At 42.2% G+C, this 17,446-nt stretch overlaps 1 protein-coding gene across 5 annotated transcripts in view; it reads right to left on the bottom strand.

Annotated features, from left to right (window-relative positions):
- Nucleotides 1–17,446, bottom strand: part of COL24A1 (collagen type XXIV alpha 1 chain) — a 257,071-nt gene that overhangs the window by 49,292 nt on the left and 190,333 nt on the right. For all 5 annotated transcript variants that reach the window (XM_084757416.1, XM_084757418.1, XM_084757419.1 and 2 more), the window contains 5 exons: nucleotides 15,695–15,748; nucleotides 12,272–12,325; nucleotides 12,110–12,163; nucleotides 4,332–4,385; nucleotides 3,060–3,167 (listed from right to left, as the gene is read on the bottom strand). In XM_084757416.1, coding sequence (XP_084613542.1) covers nucleotides 3,060–3,167; nucleotides 4,332–4,385; nucleotides 12,110–12,163; nucleotides 12,272–12,325; nucleotides 15,695–15,748 — 324 coding nt within the window. The remainder of the gene's footprint in view (nucleotides 1–3,059; nucleotides 3,168–4,331; nucleotides 4,386–12,109; nucleotides 12,164–12,271; nucleotides 12,326–15,694; nucleotides 15,749–17,446) is intronic.

Genomic DNA, 17,446 nt, shown 5'->3' with positions numbered 1-17,446 from the left:
GGTACATCTCCGCCAGAGTATCTGTCTCAGCTTTTTCGTATGTATCAATCCTTAAAGCCAGCAGGGTGTGGCATCCTGTCTATTAATTTGACATTTGAATGCTTAAATTTTTATTAAAGGATTAAAAAAAAATACAAACTGCTGAATGAGAATATAAAGGAAGACTGTTTTTATGTAGCTGTTTGATGCGATTTAAGTTTTGTTGCTATAAAGGTCTGAAATTTTTACATTAAAATGTCATAATAATCTAGGATTGATTTGTTATTGAATACATCTGTTTCATAGAGCACATTTACTGCAGCCTAAAGTCTACAGCAGCAGAGTCATGGCCTGGCTCTCCACGTTCACTTACCGTTGCTCATTGACTTCACCAGAGCAAATACCTGGCTCTTCAGCCTTGTCCATGCTAAGTGCCTTAGACTGGTGCAACATTGTTTTGCCTGTGTGTGTGTGTGTGCATGTGTGTGCCTGTGCGTATGTGTGTGTGCATGTGTGTGCATGTGTGTGCCTATGAGTATTTGTGCCTGTGTGTGCGTGCATGTATGTGTGTGTGCAAGTGCATGTGCGTGTAGGCCTGAGAGCACAAAGTTGACCTTGAGTGTCTTCCTCCATTTTATTTATTGGACTCCTCCATTTTATTTATTGAGTCAGGGTCTCACAATTGAACCCTGTGATTGTCAATAGGGGTAGCCTGACTAGTTACCCTATTCTAGGGAGTTCCTGTCTCTGCCCCTGACATTTCAGGTGGTTGTCAGGCTTGCTTAGCCTACATATTAGAATGGGGACCTAAAGTCAGTCCACACACCAGCACAGCAAGTGTTTTATCTACTGAGCCATCTCCCCAGCCCCCTCCCCACTTTTAGACAAATCCCTTACACATGTTTTCAGTGAACCTTTCTATGTTTAGCTATCGTGAGCCACATAAATAACTAATGTAGTGTTAAGATACCAACTACAGCTGTCAGTTCTGTAACATGGTGTACAAAGGCCACGCCATCTCACAGGCTGTGGCAAGCTGCACAATTATGGCTTATGCAAGTACAGTCTATAGTGTTTCATAATGATAGAACCCCAAACGGTGTTCTCAGAATCCTGTCATTAAACAGCACACCAGTACATAAGTTCACTTTTGTGTATGGGTCATTCATCCTGTAACATTGCTAAACTCATTTTTTAATGGATTCTCTATGCAGATAATTGTGTTATGTGCAAAAAAGAGACAGTTTTATGCCTGTCCATTATAATCTGAACGACTTTTTCTTTCTTGTTACTACCCTGCCTGGAACCTCTTCAGTACAATGCTGAAAATGTCTTATAAACACAAGGAGGAAGAGAGAAGTCTGTTATCATTTAAGAGCTTGGAAGGCTGCCTTACAAATCCAGTAGGTTTTATCATAAAAGATACTAAAATATTGGTGATTGGATGGTTTAATTAAGTGCACCTCTCTTTAAAATGTGAGGAAGAAAGAGACTACAGACAGAAAGCAAGTGCGGAGCACCCAGTAGTCAACAGTCAAAATGAGTTCTCTTTTAGACTGGAATCTCAGATAAAAGCCTCCTGTGCAGCGGGTGTGGTGCCATATGCCTACATACAGCTTATATCTCAGCACCCAGGGGACTGAAGCAAATGCCAGCTGGGTGTAAGGGCAAGCCAGGCTACACCTTAAGATCCTGTTACAAAGAGGAGGTAGAAGAAGAGAGAGAAAAGGAGAAGGATGAAGAGAAAGAGGAGGAGGAAAAGAGGAGGAAGAAGAAAGTGTTCTTTAACTAGATAGACACTGCTATCAGAAGTCTATACATTTTTAAATCAAATATTCACCCTGGATATCATACCGGTCTAGGCCTTAACCTGATGTTCTAATGTATTTCTTCCAAAATAAATACAAACTGTTAAAAAAAAATTCATGTCTCCAGATAGAACCTGCACATGTTTATTTAAAAATACTTAGATTGGATAGATAACAGTTTCCGTTTCTTTTTATTTTTAAATATATGAGGTAACTCACCATAATAAAAAAGAGTATTAATATGGGCTTGGGTTTATGTACACTGCCTTGCCAGATTTGAATAAACAACTAGGATTGATTTATTACTTAAGAGAAACAAATCAATCAATAGCCACATCCCTGTGGTGGGAAACTAAAAAGCTCAATTTTACTGGGTTATTGGAAGAAGATAGTAAATTATTCTAATGTTTCAAGTGAAATAAAACCCGAGATAACTAACATATCTGAAGTAGGTGGACACTGATGAAAAGAGAGGGGGTAGGGGAACATGGCTGAGTGAAAACAGAAATATAGTTTGGGGAACTGTAGAGATGGTCCAGGACTTAAGAGTGCTTGCTGCTCTTGTAGAAGACTGCGGTTCAGTTCCCAGTAGCCATATTAGGCAGCTCACAACCTCCTGTAATGTTAGCTCTAGAAGATCTGACGCCCTCTTCTGGCCTCTTCAGGTACCTGCACTCATGATCATATACTCACACACAGACACCCCCCCACACACACATACACACTACCAAAAATAAGATAAATCTTTTAAAATATGTGCTTTTAAATTTTCTGATAGAATAAACTAGACAGTTGCATTAAAAACAAGAATGAATTTCTATCGTTGTGTCACCCTTAAATGAACATAGAAAATATCCACACGGTTCTTGAAAACACTAGGGCTGTAAAAGCAGAGGGAAAATTATTCTGGGCAGAACCTACTTGAGGTACCAGCCAAGACCGAAATGTTCCAAAGAAGGCTGAGGACATTTGACGAACACAAAACATAGCCTGGTTGTGGAGCCACTAAATGGTGCTTCTTTATCCTTTATTTATTTAATTTTAAACTTTTACATGTACAAAAAAATATAAATTGCTACTATAAAATAACCAAAAGAATGAGCCTACTAACATACTTGGAAATCATTAGTACAATGCCAAAATAAGTATTAGAGAAAGTATTGACTCAATCTGAGCTAACACCCAAAGTAAGAAAGACAACCCAAATCCTCATAGTCTTTAAAGACACCAACACAGAGGAAGATAAGAGAATAATGCAGTCACACTACTCACCGGAAGTCCTTGTTTTCCCAGCAGCCCAGGTTTCCCAGGGTTTCCTGGCATGCCTTCTACTCCATGGTAGCCTTGCAAGCCTTTTGACCCAGGAAGACCTGGAAGTCCCTTGGTAATTAAAATTTATTTTGATTACAGAGACATAATAGGCAGATGACAGTTCCTGGCTATAGAGAAGGTTATATATTTCTATACCTTTCCCTAAGATAAAATTTCCTCTATTTCTTAATGATTTAGTATTTGTGTATACAAGAGAGTTGCCTTAAAAGTCCCCTGAACACATGTAATGCTATCACTGCATACAAGAACATTTGCTTAGCATCTAGAAGGCCCCCGTTTCAGCCCAGGTACCCAGAGAAAAAAAATCCCCTAAACAAAAGTGAAAGTGAATCAGCAATTCATTGTGTAACTTCTTGAGCCTCAGTGGGATTCCCTGATATTTCTCACTGTGTCCATCCATTTTTCTCTGGCTGTCAGGAAAAGATGAGAGATAGACACCTGTGAATCTGGGATGCAGCTGCGAGTCTTTCCTGCAACTCCCTGCATCATGTTCTTTCTCCTAAGATTAAAGAATATGATGCTTTTTGTTTTCCTTTAGGTCAGATAATCATGTGACTGACAACAGGCCTGAGTATCTTGCCTTCTGTATGAATGCGCCTACAACTTATCCTCCCCCCAACCCCCAATGTAGGCAAGAGGAAGTGGATATGTCTGTCTTGGCTAGTTGACATCAGGAGCTAATCGTCACCAGCCAGCACATAACCTACCTAGCTAGAGGATCATACCGATGCTAAGGTAAACTTAACCTTTAGTCTGGGACAAAAGACTGCTTTCCCTTCTCAAGACTTTCTGCTCCAATTGCCAGGAGCTGAGCCCTCCAATTAAAACCCAGACTGTGTCTTTAATTATAGTTGAAGACTCTGACCTTTGTTACCACTCACTTGGTCATGTTTCCAAGTTCCCTGTTTACAGTGGTTCAACAAGAGAGCAAGAGAGAAGGGGCGGGGGGGGGGGGTGGGGAGAGTCCCCAGGGAGGGTTCCATAACACAGGGAAATAGCATCCCTCCCTTGTAGGACTTAGATTTAAACAGCGAGTTTGGTTCTGAGTTAGTGGTCATATTTTGTTCCCTCTGTGTTCCAGCATGGGTTTGAATATTTTCAAGACAGTCTGATTTATCCAACATGACATAACTGGCCCCAAACCATTCTGCTTGCTAAAGTTGTCAACTCTGTTTAGAAAAACAAGAAAGATAAAAGAGGCCTGTTACTTACCGGAATGCCAGGTTTCCCAGAAGGACCAGGAACTCCTTTGCTCCCCTTAGGACCCTGAAAATGGGAAGCACAGTTGTTAAGAGATAGAAATAAACGGATTTAAACAGCCATGGAAAAGAATGGTGAGGCCTGGATGGCTCGGAAGCACACACTACTAGCTGCTTATCACTGTAATGGCCATTTAATTCTTCCAGGAGGTAGGGGTGTGTGTGTGTGTGTGTGTGTGTGTGTGTGTGTGTGTGTGTGTGTGTGTGTGTGTGTGTGACTTCCATCATGGAACATGGGAGAATTTGAACAGGTCACATATGAATTCCTTTTTTTCCTCTGAATTATATGACTTAAAAATTCAAGTCATAATTCTAAAAAGGCATTATTTTGTAAATGGCCTTACTTTCAGGCAGGGTTTATGCCTCCTTTTAGAAGTGGCTAAATTCAGTAGCTATTTATTGAGTATCATGTGTTATGGCATCTGTTACATGCTAGGAATTCAAAGGCACAGTTCCTGGGTCACAAGACACTTACTGTGTGGTGATGGATGTGGCCCAACATCCCAAAATGTGCTTCCATGGAAGCACCAAGAATACACTTAAAAAAAAAACAGGTATTTATTTCCCAAGGAACTGTTTGTTTTTCCATGTGTGAGATGTTTTAAGTCATAATTGATTCAACAGTAACTGGTCTGCCAGGATAGTTAGAGACTCTGTCCTTGAAAATCATTCCATTGTTCTGATGATGTTCCAAAAATTATTTTCAAATGAAAAACATGGAAAACAGTAACCTGGTGTACAAATGAGGAAAAACATCATATTGTCATCACCAGGCATACTTCTGAGAGATCATCTGAAGTTCCCCCACACAAGGATTGTTTTAGCCTGGAACTGTAAGTTCTTAAGACAAGGATGCTAAAGATGCAGCCTAACAGCAGGCACACACATCATTCATTTCCATTTCAGATGGCATGGCTTGGAAGATGGGCTGAAGTGTTTGAGAAGCACAGTGCATGGCACAGAGGAAAAGGATACCTTCTGTAAGATGGGCTTGGTGGGACACATTGCATAATCCCAGCACTCTGGAATCTACACATGCAGGCATGGCTCAAATAACTTCTGCTAGTCAGGCCACGGTAGGGGGCCCTGCATGGTTGGATGATGGCAGTTGGGGACCACTAGGGATGGTGTGCATTTTGGTGGATGTGCGAAGGATCCCTGAAGACTAAAGTTACTGTCTCACTGTCTTTCCTGACCATGAAAACCCAGAATGCTACTGCAGCCTCAAGAGAAAAAAGCAAATGGAAACACTGTATGTCAAATGCAGCATGGTTGAGTGTTTTAGAAGAGTTAGAGGTAGCCAACTAATTAATTAGATTCTCATCACTTAGCTCTCTACCACCACGTAGGATGGACATTCTGTTCAGATATTTTAATATAAAGATACAGATAAAGTTTATACAGATAAAGTTCAGCTTCTAGCACATTTTCATGTGCGTGCTTCAAACATTCAAGTAACAAAACACAAGTAAGAAGATCTATGTTTCATTACATCAATTACATCTGAAGATGATCTGGGATTACTTTAGAAGTTAAACACTACTGTGCTCTGAGAGTGCACCTAAAGCCTTATCACAACTAGAATGTTCTTTAGACTTGGATGGGCATTAGGAAGCAGTTCATAATAGTACAACACCAAAGGAGCTTTATGGATAGGAGATATGTTTTAAAAGGTCATTTTGTTAATGCTGGAAGGGTAGTTATGGCAACATCTACCCATTGAGAGTAAGTGTTTAACCCAGTACCAAGATTCTGGCCTCTGTCTCGGATCATTCCTTGTTACAGTTATTGTCACTGTAGCCGAAAGAAAGTGGAGAAGCTGTAAAGGCCCTGGTCTCTAATGGAGGTTTCAATATGTGCAGATCAGAGCACAGAATATTGCTCTTGTTATGGACTAAGTGTTGTGCGCTCCCCAAGTTCACATTGAAATTCTGACCTTAATGATGAGGCATAATAGTTGGGCCTCTGGGAGGTGCGGAGGTGCCCCCAAATTAATTAATTAATTAATTAATTAACTCTACATCCTGGTAGGAAGTTCCTCTCCCTCCTTTCCTCTCAGCACCCCCTCCTCCCCTCTCCTTCCCTTCCCCCCTGTGCCCTCCCTTTTTCTTTCTCAGAGAAGGGGAGACTTTCCATAGGTATCAACCTGCCTTGGTAAATAAAGTAGTACTGGGTGCTAGGACTGGGCACATCTTCTTCTACTGAGGCTGGACAAAGCTGTCCATCCAGTTAGGGGGAAAGGCTCCAAAGGCAGGCAACAGAGTCAGAGGCAGCCCCTGGTCCTGCTGTTGGAGGTTCCACATGAGGAGCAAGTATACATCTGTGACGTGTGTGTGTGTGTGTGTGTGTGTGTGTGTGTGTGTGTGTGTCCTAGAAGTGTCCCATGGATGCTCTCTGGTTGGTGATTCAGTCTCTGTGGGCCCCTATGGGTGCAGGTTAGTGGGTTTTGTAGGTTTTCTTGTGGTGTCCTTGACCTCTTTGGTTCTTTTAATCCTTTCTCCTCCTCTTCCATAACATTCCTCGAGCTTTTCCTGTTTGACTATGGGTCTCTGTATCTGTTTTCACCGGCTCTGTTTGAAACCACTCAGAGGACTGTTATGCTAGGCACCTCTCTTTATAGCAGAATATTATTATTACTGTCAGTGGTGGACTCTCTCTCACAGCATGTGACTCAAGTTGGGCCACTCATTGGTTGGCTGGGTCAAAGGTTTTGTGTGTGGGTCGGTGTCCCCCTTCCTGGACTGGAAGTCCTGCCTGGCTACTTCAGGCTCCATTTTTTGAAAGTGAAAGCCTTGGAAGGGACTAGTGCTTTTCTGAAGTAGACCACAGAGAGCTCCCCAGACCTTTTTCTCCCAGTGGGGATACAGTGAGGAGCTGGCATCCTGTAATATAGAGGTGCTCTCTCAGGAGATCCCGACCACACTGGTACTCTGATTTTGGACTTAGGCTCCAGAGACTATGTTGTTTATAAATGACGTATCCTGTGGCACTTAGATATAGGAGCCTGGACAAAGTGCTTTTTGTACTGTATCATATTTTATTTTGAGAATTTTTATATTAAAATGTCTGAAAGCTAGTACCACTAGATGTTTCCTAATTCAACTACGAGCTAAGGATTACTAACCCCCTCCCCGCCCCTACACAGAGCTGTTGCCTGGTGGGAAATTACATATGGCCTAAGGTGAAGGAAATGTTCTGATGTGCAAGCTGGTACTGGATAATTAACTGAATTAGTACCATAAGAAAGGAAGGAGTGACATTCCAACCAACATTCCAAATTCAATGTAATATAAGTAGATTGTATTCTGTGATGCCAGACTTAACTTACTCATTTTATTTTATTTGAATATAAGACCTTTATAAATCCATGGATAGAGTATCTGTCCTTACATGGGGAAGGCAAAGGAGTGTGCAGGAAGTTTTTCCAGGGTACATGGGAAATTGTGCTTTCCTTTTGCTTGGTTTGCACTGAAAAATACACCTAATGGCCCATATGGAGCCATTTCGGAAGCTTCCATTCATGGGCACCCACTGGGTCTCTGACTAGAGCCGGTGATCTAATTCTTGTGATAAAGGACATTTTAAGGTGCCTTGTCAATTGAAACCCTGGTTTTTTGCTTTTGCTTTTGTTGTTGTTTTTAAAAAGAAGTCTCCAGGATAGTTATCACAACACTCGCTAGCTCCAACTTCCTTTGAATGCTGAACTTTAGAAAACAAGATTAGAGCCGGGCGGTGGTGGCACATGCCTTTAACCCCAGCACTTGGGAGGCAGAGGCAGGCGGATTGCTCTAAGTTTGAGGCCAGCCTTGTCTACAAAGTGAGTCTAGGACAGCCAAGCCTACACAGAGAAACCCTGTCTCAAAAAGCCAAAACCAACCAACCAACCAACCAACCAACCAACTAGGTTCAGGGCTTCATGCGAGAATTTTTCTCCATCTCTTCTTTTTAACCAAGACATTGCAATACACTAAACTCCAGAAGTTTGGTGTTGAGAGAAAAAGGAGGCTTTGGCTGGAGTCCTAGTCTTTGAGGCTCACAGGAACTTTCACTTATATTTGCATCACAGGAACCTCTGTGAGGATGTAGTGGCTTTTGCCCTCACCTTTTTCTAGAGGTACCTGCTCTCACAAGCCCAGTGAATAAATTCATTAGTTAGATAGAATTAACTGTATTTTAATTTGTAAAAAGAAACTGTAATTAATACAAGATTTCAAAGCAATTCAGCTTTTGTATAATAATGAGACTAAGGAAATTAAGTTTCTGGTTCTGGTTCTGTTGCTAATTAGTTCTGTGATCTTAGGTAACGTGTACTCTCTCTGGGATTTAAATGTGTTCATTTCGCAAACAAGATTGCTGCCCAGATGATCTTAAGGGGCCATTTCCAAATCTAAAAAAAATAAACTCAAGGCTTTCCAAAGACAAGATGACAGCAGTTGGACAGGATTCATCTGGCCACCAAAGGAGTCCTTAATGAGCAATATATAATAGCAGCTATTCTTGTACCAATTAATGGTAATATAAACTCTTAGCAGTTCTAAATCGTGCCCTGGGGCTGCATGCCCCAGCACACCCCACAGCAGAGGGCAGCTGTTTCCTCGGCTGATGCAGAAGTCAAAGCATGGGCTCAGAACCTTTCGGCTCCCATGCACAGGACAGCTCACCAGCTCACTGGAAAGGCAGCTGCCCCATGCAGAAATTTGATTTTCACTGCTGTAATTTTAACAGTTACTAACAAGAAGCAGAGAGTCTCTTTTTTGAGAGACACGTCAAAAGAGAAAAGGAAAACCTGATAAGTATAAAGTTTTAGTTAGAAAATCTTAGGCACTTTAGGATGAAGCCTTGGTAAGCACCCCTGTTCTTGGGTAGCAAAGTTCCACAACTTTTTCCGCTTTAGACACTAACAAGGCTAAGTGCAGATGAAAGCCGTAATGTTCCTCTGAGTTGCCTCTCCTTCATCCAAGCCAGTTTTTAATACTTAACTATTTATCAATCCTTGTTATTTAGTGCATGTGTTTGTGTATGTGCAAGTGCATATGTGTGTGCAGGTTCATGTGTGTGTGTGAACCCATATATGTATGTATGTGTTTGGATAAGCACATACATGTATGTAGAAAATAACTTTGGGTATTGTTACTCAGGCTCTGCTCACTTTTAAAAAGCAGATTTATTTTATTTTAAATTACCTGTCTATGTGGAGGTATGCGCACATAAGTACACGTGCCCATGGTGGCCAGAAGTGGACATTTGATCTTATGGAGCCGGTCTCACAGGTGGTTGTGAAATACCCAGTGGGGTGCTGTGAACTGAACTTGGGTCCCATCCAAGAGTGATTTGTGAAGCCATCTCTCCAGCCTCCGTCCGCCCCTCCCCCACTGACCTGCAACTTGCTAAGGGATTCACCTGAGTCTGATTCTCAGCGTACTTTAAATGCCTGGGCTTTTAAACTATAGGTTCTGGGGACTCCAACTCAGGTCCTCATGCTTGCAAGGGCCACTAATTTACGGACTGAGCTAGCTCCCTAACTCCTAATTCCTTTCTACTAAGGAACCAGATATGATGTTACTACATATATAACCTGAATATTTTAAAAGGCTTCTATGTGACTGAACAATGATTGAGCATCTACTCAATATATCTGATCCATCCTCATTGTCATACCTACCCCTGCCACACGCCAGAGTAAGGAACATCTTTAGAAATTAGGAGAAACGTAAACTCACCATTATTTTTCTGTCTAGTCCTATATATTTTACAATTAAGCTACAGTACATTTTCTTAAGTATGGAATTTTAAGGGCTAGGGGTATAGCTTACTAAGAAAGTTCTTAATGTGTTCAAGGCCCTGAGTTCAATCCCCACCATTAGAAAGAAGACACGTTAATCTTGAATCAGTAGCATGTGACATCAGAATGTCCTGAACAGCAGGACAGTCTTGGGCTGCAAATGAAAAGCCACCTGCTGTGCATACTTGAGGCCAGGTGTATCTGGGGAAAAAATTTAAATTTAGTGAACCAACAGAGCTGCCATTTGCTTGATAATGAATACTTGATTTGTTTTATGAAGGAAAAAGCCCAACTCATACCAATTGTGGAATCTATGATACACAATCAAATGGCAGTTTCTACCTTTATCCTGTGAGATAGATTCTTTGCTTTGACAAACTTCAATCAGGCTCCTTCCCCTGGGCCAATCTATTCACTTCTTTACAGAATCAAAGTACAGCAGAGAGGGCTGGGTTAGAACCCCTGCCATGCCTTCCATCTCTGATCCCTCAGAACGCGGCATCCTTTACTGCCCATGCCCACCTGAGTCTGATCACCTTGGCGTATTCATACCAGGACTCCCTGTTCATCTACTTATCTGAACTCTCCCTTATGCCTAACCCTGCCCATGGTAATTTCCATCCACTGAGCCTTACCTAATCTTTGCCTGTAAATTTTCATCTGCTGGTCCTATATTCAGACTCAAACTCAATTTCTGTCCAATTCTAAAACCTCATTGTGGGGATCCGTATACCTATTGTGACTGTTATGGACCCAGTTTTTATTACCCTTCTTTAGCAAGTGTTCAATAGGTTTCCTTGTTATTATCCTCTCCAACTGGCTTGACTGATAGTTTTTCACTTTACAATATTAGTATTTCTGTTTGAAGCCCTGAGGCAATGTCCAACCAGGGGGACTGGCCCAATCCAAGATCCACCCCACAGAAGATAACCAACCCATGACACTATTAATAATACTCTGCTTTGCTAGCAGACAGGAGCCCATCAGAGGTTTGGAAACAGATGCTGAGACTCACAGGCAAACATTGGGCGAAGCACAGGGAGTCTGGAGGAAAAGTGGGGGGAGGAGGGTATTAAAAGGACCTGGAGGTGACAAAATCTTCACAAGGACCAGGGCCCAGAGAAGCCTGTGGAGTCCGAAGCACCAACCAAGGACCATGCATAGACTTGGACCTAGGTCCTCTACATGGATGTAGCCGATGGGCAGCTCAGGTTTCCTGTGTCTACTAGTAAGGAGAGCAGGAGCTGTCTCAGACATGGACTCTTGTTGCCTGCTTTTTAATCACTTCCCCCCTGACAGGACTGCCTTGCCAGGCCACAGGGGAAGAGGGTGAACTAAGTCCTGATGAGATTTGATGAGCTGGGGTGCATAGGTTGGGGAGGGGCTCCTCTTTTCTGAGGAATAGGGGAGGGGAGATGGGGGAAGGAGGATGGGGCTGGGAGAAGACGAGGGAGAAGCCTATACCTTGGATGCAATGTGAATAAATACATGTTAAAAATAGACTACCTTTGGGGATATCCTTAGGCAACTTTTATAAGGCCAGGGTAGGTAAAGTGCAATTTAGATTCTAGTCAAGAGATATGCATCACTCGATCATGGTTTAGCACAGTGTTTGGCAGCAACAACCCCATCCCCACCCCGGCCCCCCAAGAGGCTTACAGAGATTCCATTTAGGAGAGTGAATGGCTATTATAAACAGCAATCTGTGTGTGTCTGCTTTCTTTCTTTCTTTTGTTTTGTTTTGTTTTTTGTTTTTGAGACAGGGTTTCTCTGTGTAGCCTTGGCTGTCCTGGACTCTCTTTGTAGGCCAGGTTGGCCTCGAACTCACAGAGATCCAACTGCCTCTGCCTCCTCAGCTGGGACCAAAGGCATGTGCCACCCCACCTGGATGTGTCTGTGTTCTTAAGCCAACAATACATTTCATATTGCCTCAAATAAATCCCACTTACTTCAGCTCCTCTCTCTCCTTTCAGTCCTTGTCCACCCTGGTCTCCTGGTTCACCCTTTAATAGGAGCCAAGAGAGAAATCTCATGTAAAGGACACACGCAATGAGCTATATTCATGCAGGTTTCTTTAAATGGTGGAATTACAGAATACTTTCACAACATACTGGTGGCCCTTGCTGTCCAGTGGCACCTCTGAGTCCTGGCACACCCATATGGCCCTAGAAAAAGAAAATAGCACATTAATTCAAGTAAGCTCAGTCATGTGACCTACAGCGTTATCACTTAAAATGGATGCAGAGTATTCTAGAATTTAACTTAAACATAGAGCCTACTTAGAATAGAGCACAACAATCAAGGGATATTTTGGTGAATCTGGTACGTTATGCTGGACCAATATGATATTTTTTGGTTTCGTTTTAAAATGTCAGTTAATGCAGAGGACGGAATGGTGGGTTATAAATGGTGCCCTGTGGAGCTCTGCTGGATAAGGCTGAAGTCTGATGTCTCCGAGTAGCCGTTTGCAGTCGGTGTATGAAGGTGGGCACCCCTTTCTCAGCAGAGTATACACTCCACTTGATCTGGTAACCCAAGCCCTTGTAATGAGCACCACATATCCCTTAGGGAAGAGCAGAGGCCCCACCCTTTCCGGACAAGAAAACTGGCATAGCCAACCCCACCCTATGCTAAAGAGATCCAAGCAAATGGCCTTTAATCATACCTGGAAGGTCTTCCCTTACCCATTGGATAATTAAGTACTGTTTTCTCCTGCTTGTAACAGGACCTACTGCATACAAATGAGGTACTGTACCACTGCATGCAGATTAAGTGTCCTCTCCAGAGAACCAGACACATTCAATCACAAACCCCTCCCCACTGTCCAAGGTTTATAAATAAAGGCTGACTGGAGCTCTCACTCTCCAGTGCTCACCATTCCTCCGCTATGACCGTCTGAGACCCCATTTATTCTGGGAAAGAACCGCCACTAGATGCCCGGTGGTCAGGCAGGGAAGGCCGAACTGCCATGGCAACCGGGGAAACCTGCCCCATCACTGGCAGCTTGGTGCTGACCTCCAGTGACGAGCTACTGGGCCTGTGTCTCACAGGACCTGCCTTCCTGCCGGGCTGGTTTTGGGCTTCTGTCCCTTTCTCTGCCGTACTTAGCATGGCACAAAGGGCTGTAACACTACTAGTATCATCACAGCCTTGTGGCGCTCCGGGGTCTCCAGTGTCTCCACTGCTATTTGATACCAGCAATCTCATTCTTTTTGTTATTGGTTTTGTTTGTTTGCTTGTTTTTCAAGCCAGGGTTTCTCTGTGTAGCCTTGGCTGTCTTAGACTCACTTTGTAGACCAGGCTGGCCTTGAACTCACAACCATTGCCTGCCTCTGCCTCCCAAGTGCTGGGATTAAAGGCTTGTGCCACCATGCCCGGCTCAGCAATCTCATTCTAAAAGAGCTAAACCGTAACACCTGGTGGAAACTGATTTCCCATCTCCCTGGCTAAGACCAGGAACCTAGCCTAACACCTTGGGCCTCAGCTTGAGCTTTCTAAGCCTCCCCAGAGTAAGAAATGGGACCCTGGGACCTTTGATCTCAAGGTCCATCTGTTCTTGTCTGGAAGCAAGCAGCACCTGGACAAGCCCACTGGACATGGAACCCAGGCCACCAGGCTGACACTGAATGACAGTGCCTGATCTTCAAAGCTGTGAGTGTGATGTTGTCTGGAAAAGAGTCTCTATATACATTAAGGATCTCAGAGCATCTGAGCTAGCTACAAAGCTCAGGATGGCGATGGGCTGCCATGGTTTTGTTGCCTCCCTGGCTTGTGGTAGTAGGGAGACCTTTCCACAAGGACAACATAGTCACCAACGGCCTCTTTGGACTCTACGAAGCCAAGATGCAGTTCTCACCAATGAGAAAGCGCTTCCTGGGAGTCTTACTTCATGCTTTGCCATACTGTGTCAAACACTTAGACAGCCATTTTGTGAAGCAGCAAAACTTAAATGTGACACAGCACAATGTTATGAAAGAGCACAAGAGGTGTGGTGACTTCTTGTCTGGCAATGTTCGTGGTAGGGTGAGCCGAACGGCCATGGGATTGTGGAAGCCAAGTGGGGGACAAGTTCAACCTCAGGGAATCCACGTTCAAGACAAGACGAAACAGTGAGGACTTCAGGGTAGAGGAAGGAGTATGGGAAGTAGAGATTGATGTGACAAAATGGGTAAGTGGGTTTGAGAGGGCCATGGCTGCAGGCCCCCGGGGCGCTCTAGTTAGAGAGCTATTGAAAGAAGTCAGACAAAAGACATCTTGAGAAGACCCGCTTAATGATGACAATCATCTGTCTACCTTCTTGTCTGATCACATGGCTAATAGAAGTCTGTCTTTCAGAAGTGAGCACAGGGCATTGACTTTGAGACAGAGATGCACTGGATCAAGTAATCCACCAATTCATTGTTAAAAGCACATTATACATAGGACATAGAACTAAAAAGTATAGAAGATAGAACAAAGTTGGATTATAATTGGGGATCTAAGGTACCATATGATTTTAAAAAAGCAAACAGCAAAAATATAGTAACAAAACAGAGTAAAATATGTTGAAACAAAAGAATTTACCAGTATTATAGGGCTATAGAGGGCAAGGTTGCTGTTAGGGTCAGTCAATGAGAAGAGAGTTAGGGAGAAATTATGACTGGCAAGCAGGGAGGGTCTCTGTAAGCAAAGGCGCAGTGCTGGGAGTCGGCAAAGAAAAGACTGAAGCTACAGGGAAGTTGACACTGTAAACAAGAGACAAGAGATGGAAGGCAAGAGCACAAAACATCAACAGGGGCATGAGTCTAAAAATAAGTTTGAGAACAGTCATCGGGGAGGGGAATAAGGGGAAAATGGGAGGGAGGGAAGAATGGGAGGATACAAGGGATGGGATAACCATTGAGATGTAACAAGAATAAATTAATAAAGGAGAAAAAAATAAAAATAAGTTTGAGTTAGTTCTACATGTGGACTATTTCAGGTGGTTAAGTCTATTTTACAAAATCCAAGAAATGGAAGGGGCTAAGGACTGGTTTAAGTCATGGTGGTACAATGTTATTCATCTATTTCTTTGCCAAGTCTTTACTGCAGTTCTACATCCTAGGAATTGGGATGTGGCAATGAAAAAGAAGAGAAAAGATTCTTATGCTCCTGGGTTTGACATTTTCAAGGGTGAAGACTGGTAATGGAGAAAAAAAGCAAATAAAGGGTGGTAAAGTAATATAATATTTCACACCACAATGAAAACGAGGGTGCACAGCAGAGTGATGGCTATAGATCTTCTTTAGGTAGGGCAGACAGACAGTGCCAGACCTGTTTAAGTAGGGCAGTGAGGACGCCTTCCTGGTCATAGCACTCCAACTGATTTCACTATGATGAGAATAAAGCAACTGCGGGAAGAAAGCAGGACGAAGCCAGACAGCAGGAAGAGCTAGGTGTCCTCTGGACGCAGAACAGAACGCAAGGGGGATTGCATCAGGGGTGTTTGCTTGTTCGAAGCTGAACACAGTTTTGGGGAAACTCCAGAAGAGAGGTGTATAGCTCGCAATGGTTACCTTATAGCCTTCGTCGCCATGCTCTCCTCGCTCTCCTTGTCCCCCCCTTGGCCCCTGCAGAGATCACACACAAAGACAATGAGCTTACTGCTGCAGTTCCTGAGTACAGATGCTATAAGAAGGGTAGTTTATTCTTTCGCAAAAAAAAAAAAAAAAAAAAAAAAAAAAGGGGGGGGGGTCAACAGATAGTAACATCTTTAAGCCTGCTATGTAACTGGGCAGTGGGTGAATTTCAAGTGATATTTAAAGTGCTACTGAATTAAAAACTTGATCTATAACTTAATAATTTATACACCGTTGCTATATCATTTCAGAACTTTTGTATCAAGCTATTCGAACTAATACGATAAATTATAACACAGATATAGTTTGTATAAGGTTCACTGCTAAAGCAGAATTATATGACTATGATCTCAGTGATCCTACTATGAAAAATAATGAAGAAATGATGTCTAGTAAAACCTTGAATTTTATGAGTACAGTATTGTATTATAATCTTGTAGTTTTCTTAATGTTATTTGAATTGAAGCCTAAACAAGAGTTAATTCTATTTACTTTACAGGCTTCTTGAGTTAACGAAATAAGATTTATATTAAAAAATATTTCTCATATGAAATTTTTGATATGATAAATTGTTCAAATTATAATATATATTTTTCTTTTTGGTGTGTTTGAAACAGGGTTTCTCTGTGTAGCCCTGGCTGTCCTAGAGTCACTCTGTAGACAAGGTTGGCCAGGAACTCACAGAAATCTGCTTGCCTCTGCCTCTCAAGTGCTGGGATAAAAGCCACGTGCCACCACTACCCGGCCTCAAATTATAATCTTTAAAGCTTATGCAGAATATTAGTTATCACACACTAGAACTTCTTGTCTTAACTGAAACCTAAACTGAGGTAAGTTGGAAATGCGGGAGAATTTATTATAGTCGAATGGTAGATAAAGTTTAACCTACTCCTAAACGATGGTTAGGAAGTATAATGCAAAGACAGGAGCTCTGATCCTGTCTCATTCTGGGTATCTGGCTTATCTCTCATGCCTATTTCATGTCTACTGAAATTATATTTCACTTTTAGTGCACAGGTATTTATTACATTTCATTGGACAGATTTTGATTGACGTTCCCAAACCTAGGAAAGCAAATACTACTTGGGATTTTTTTTCCTGTTTCTTGGATAATTTTTATATTATTTCCATATATTTCCCTCTAAGTCAGTGATTCTCAACCTTCCTAATGCTGGGACCCATTAGCACAGTTCCTCATGTTGTGGTGACCCTCAACCATAAGACTATTTGCATTACCACTTCATAACTGTGATTTTGCTATTGTTATACATCATAATGTAAATATCTGATATAGGACCCTGTGAAAGGGTTGTTCGACCCCCAAGAGGTCATGAACCACAGGTTGAGAAGTACTACTCCAAGTGGCTTAGACAGATTTCATAAAAACACCTAAACATTCACACAGAGAGAAAGCCTCTAGAAGAAATGTCTTGACTTAATTTGAAACAGTCTATAATTTTCTATATTCTTCCCTACAGCAAAATATCAATGGAAACTGTACCATAGAGCCAGATCAAAATATTAGGACTATCCATCCTGATCTCATGCCTCTAGCATCCTTTATTTTGAATGATACTATGTGAAAAATGGAAAATATAACCAACATGTTTATTTTTGTGAACTAAGCATTATGCAACCACTTAAATTGACATATGTCCTTCATATATTGCTTTAGCCTTAAATGACCAT

Source organism: Acomys minous (assembly GCF_964271855.1).
Source record: "Acomys minous genome assembly, chromosome: 14".
Lineage (NCBI taxonomy): Eukaryota > Metazoa > Chordata > Mammalia > Rodentia > Muridae > Acomys > Acomys minous.
The sequence above is the reverse complement of the archived record's forward strand: the minus strand, read 5'-3'. Positions and strand labels throughout refer to the sequence as shown.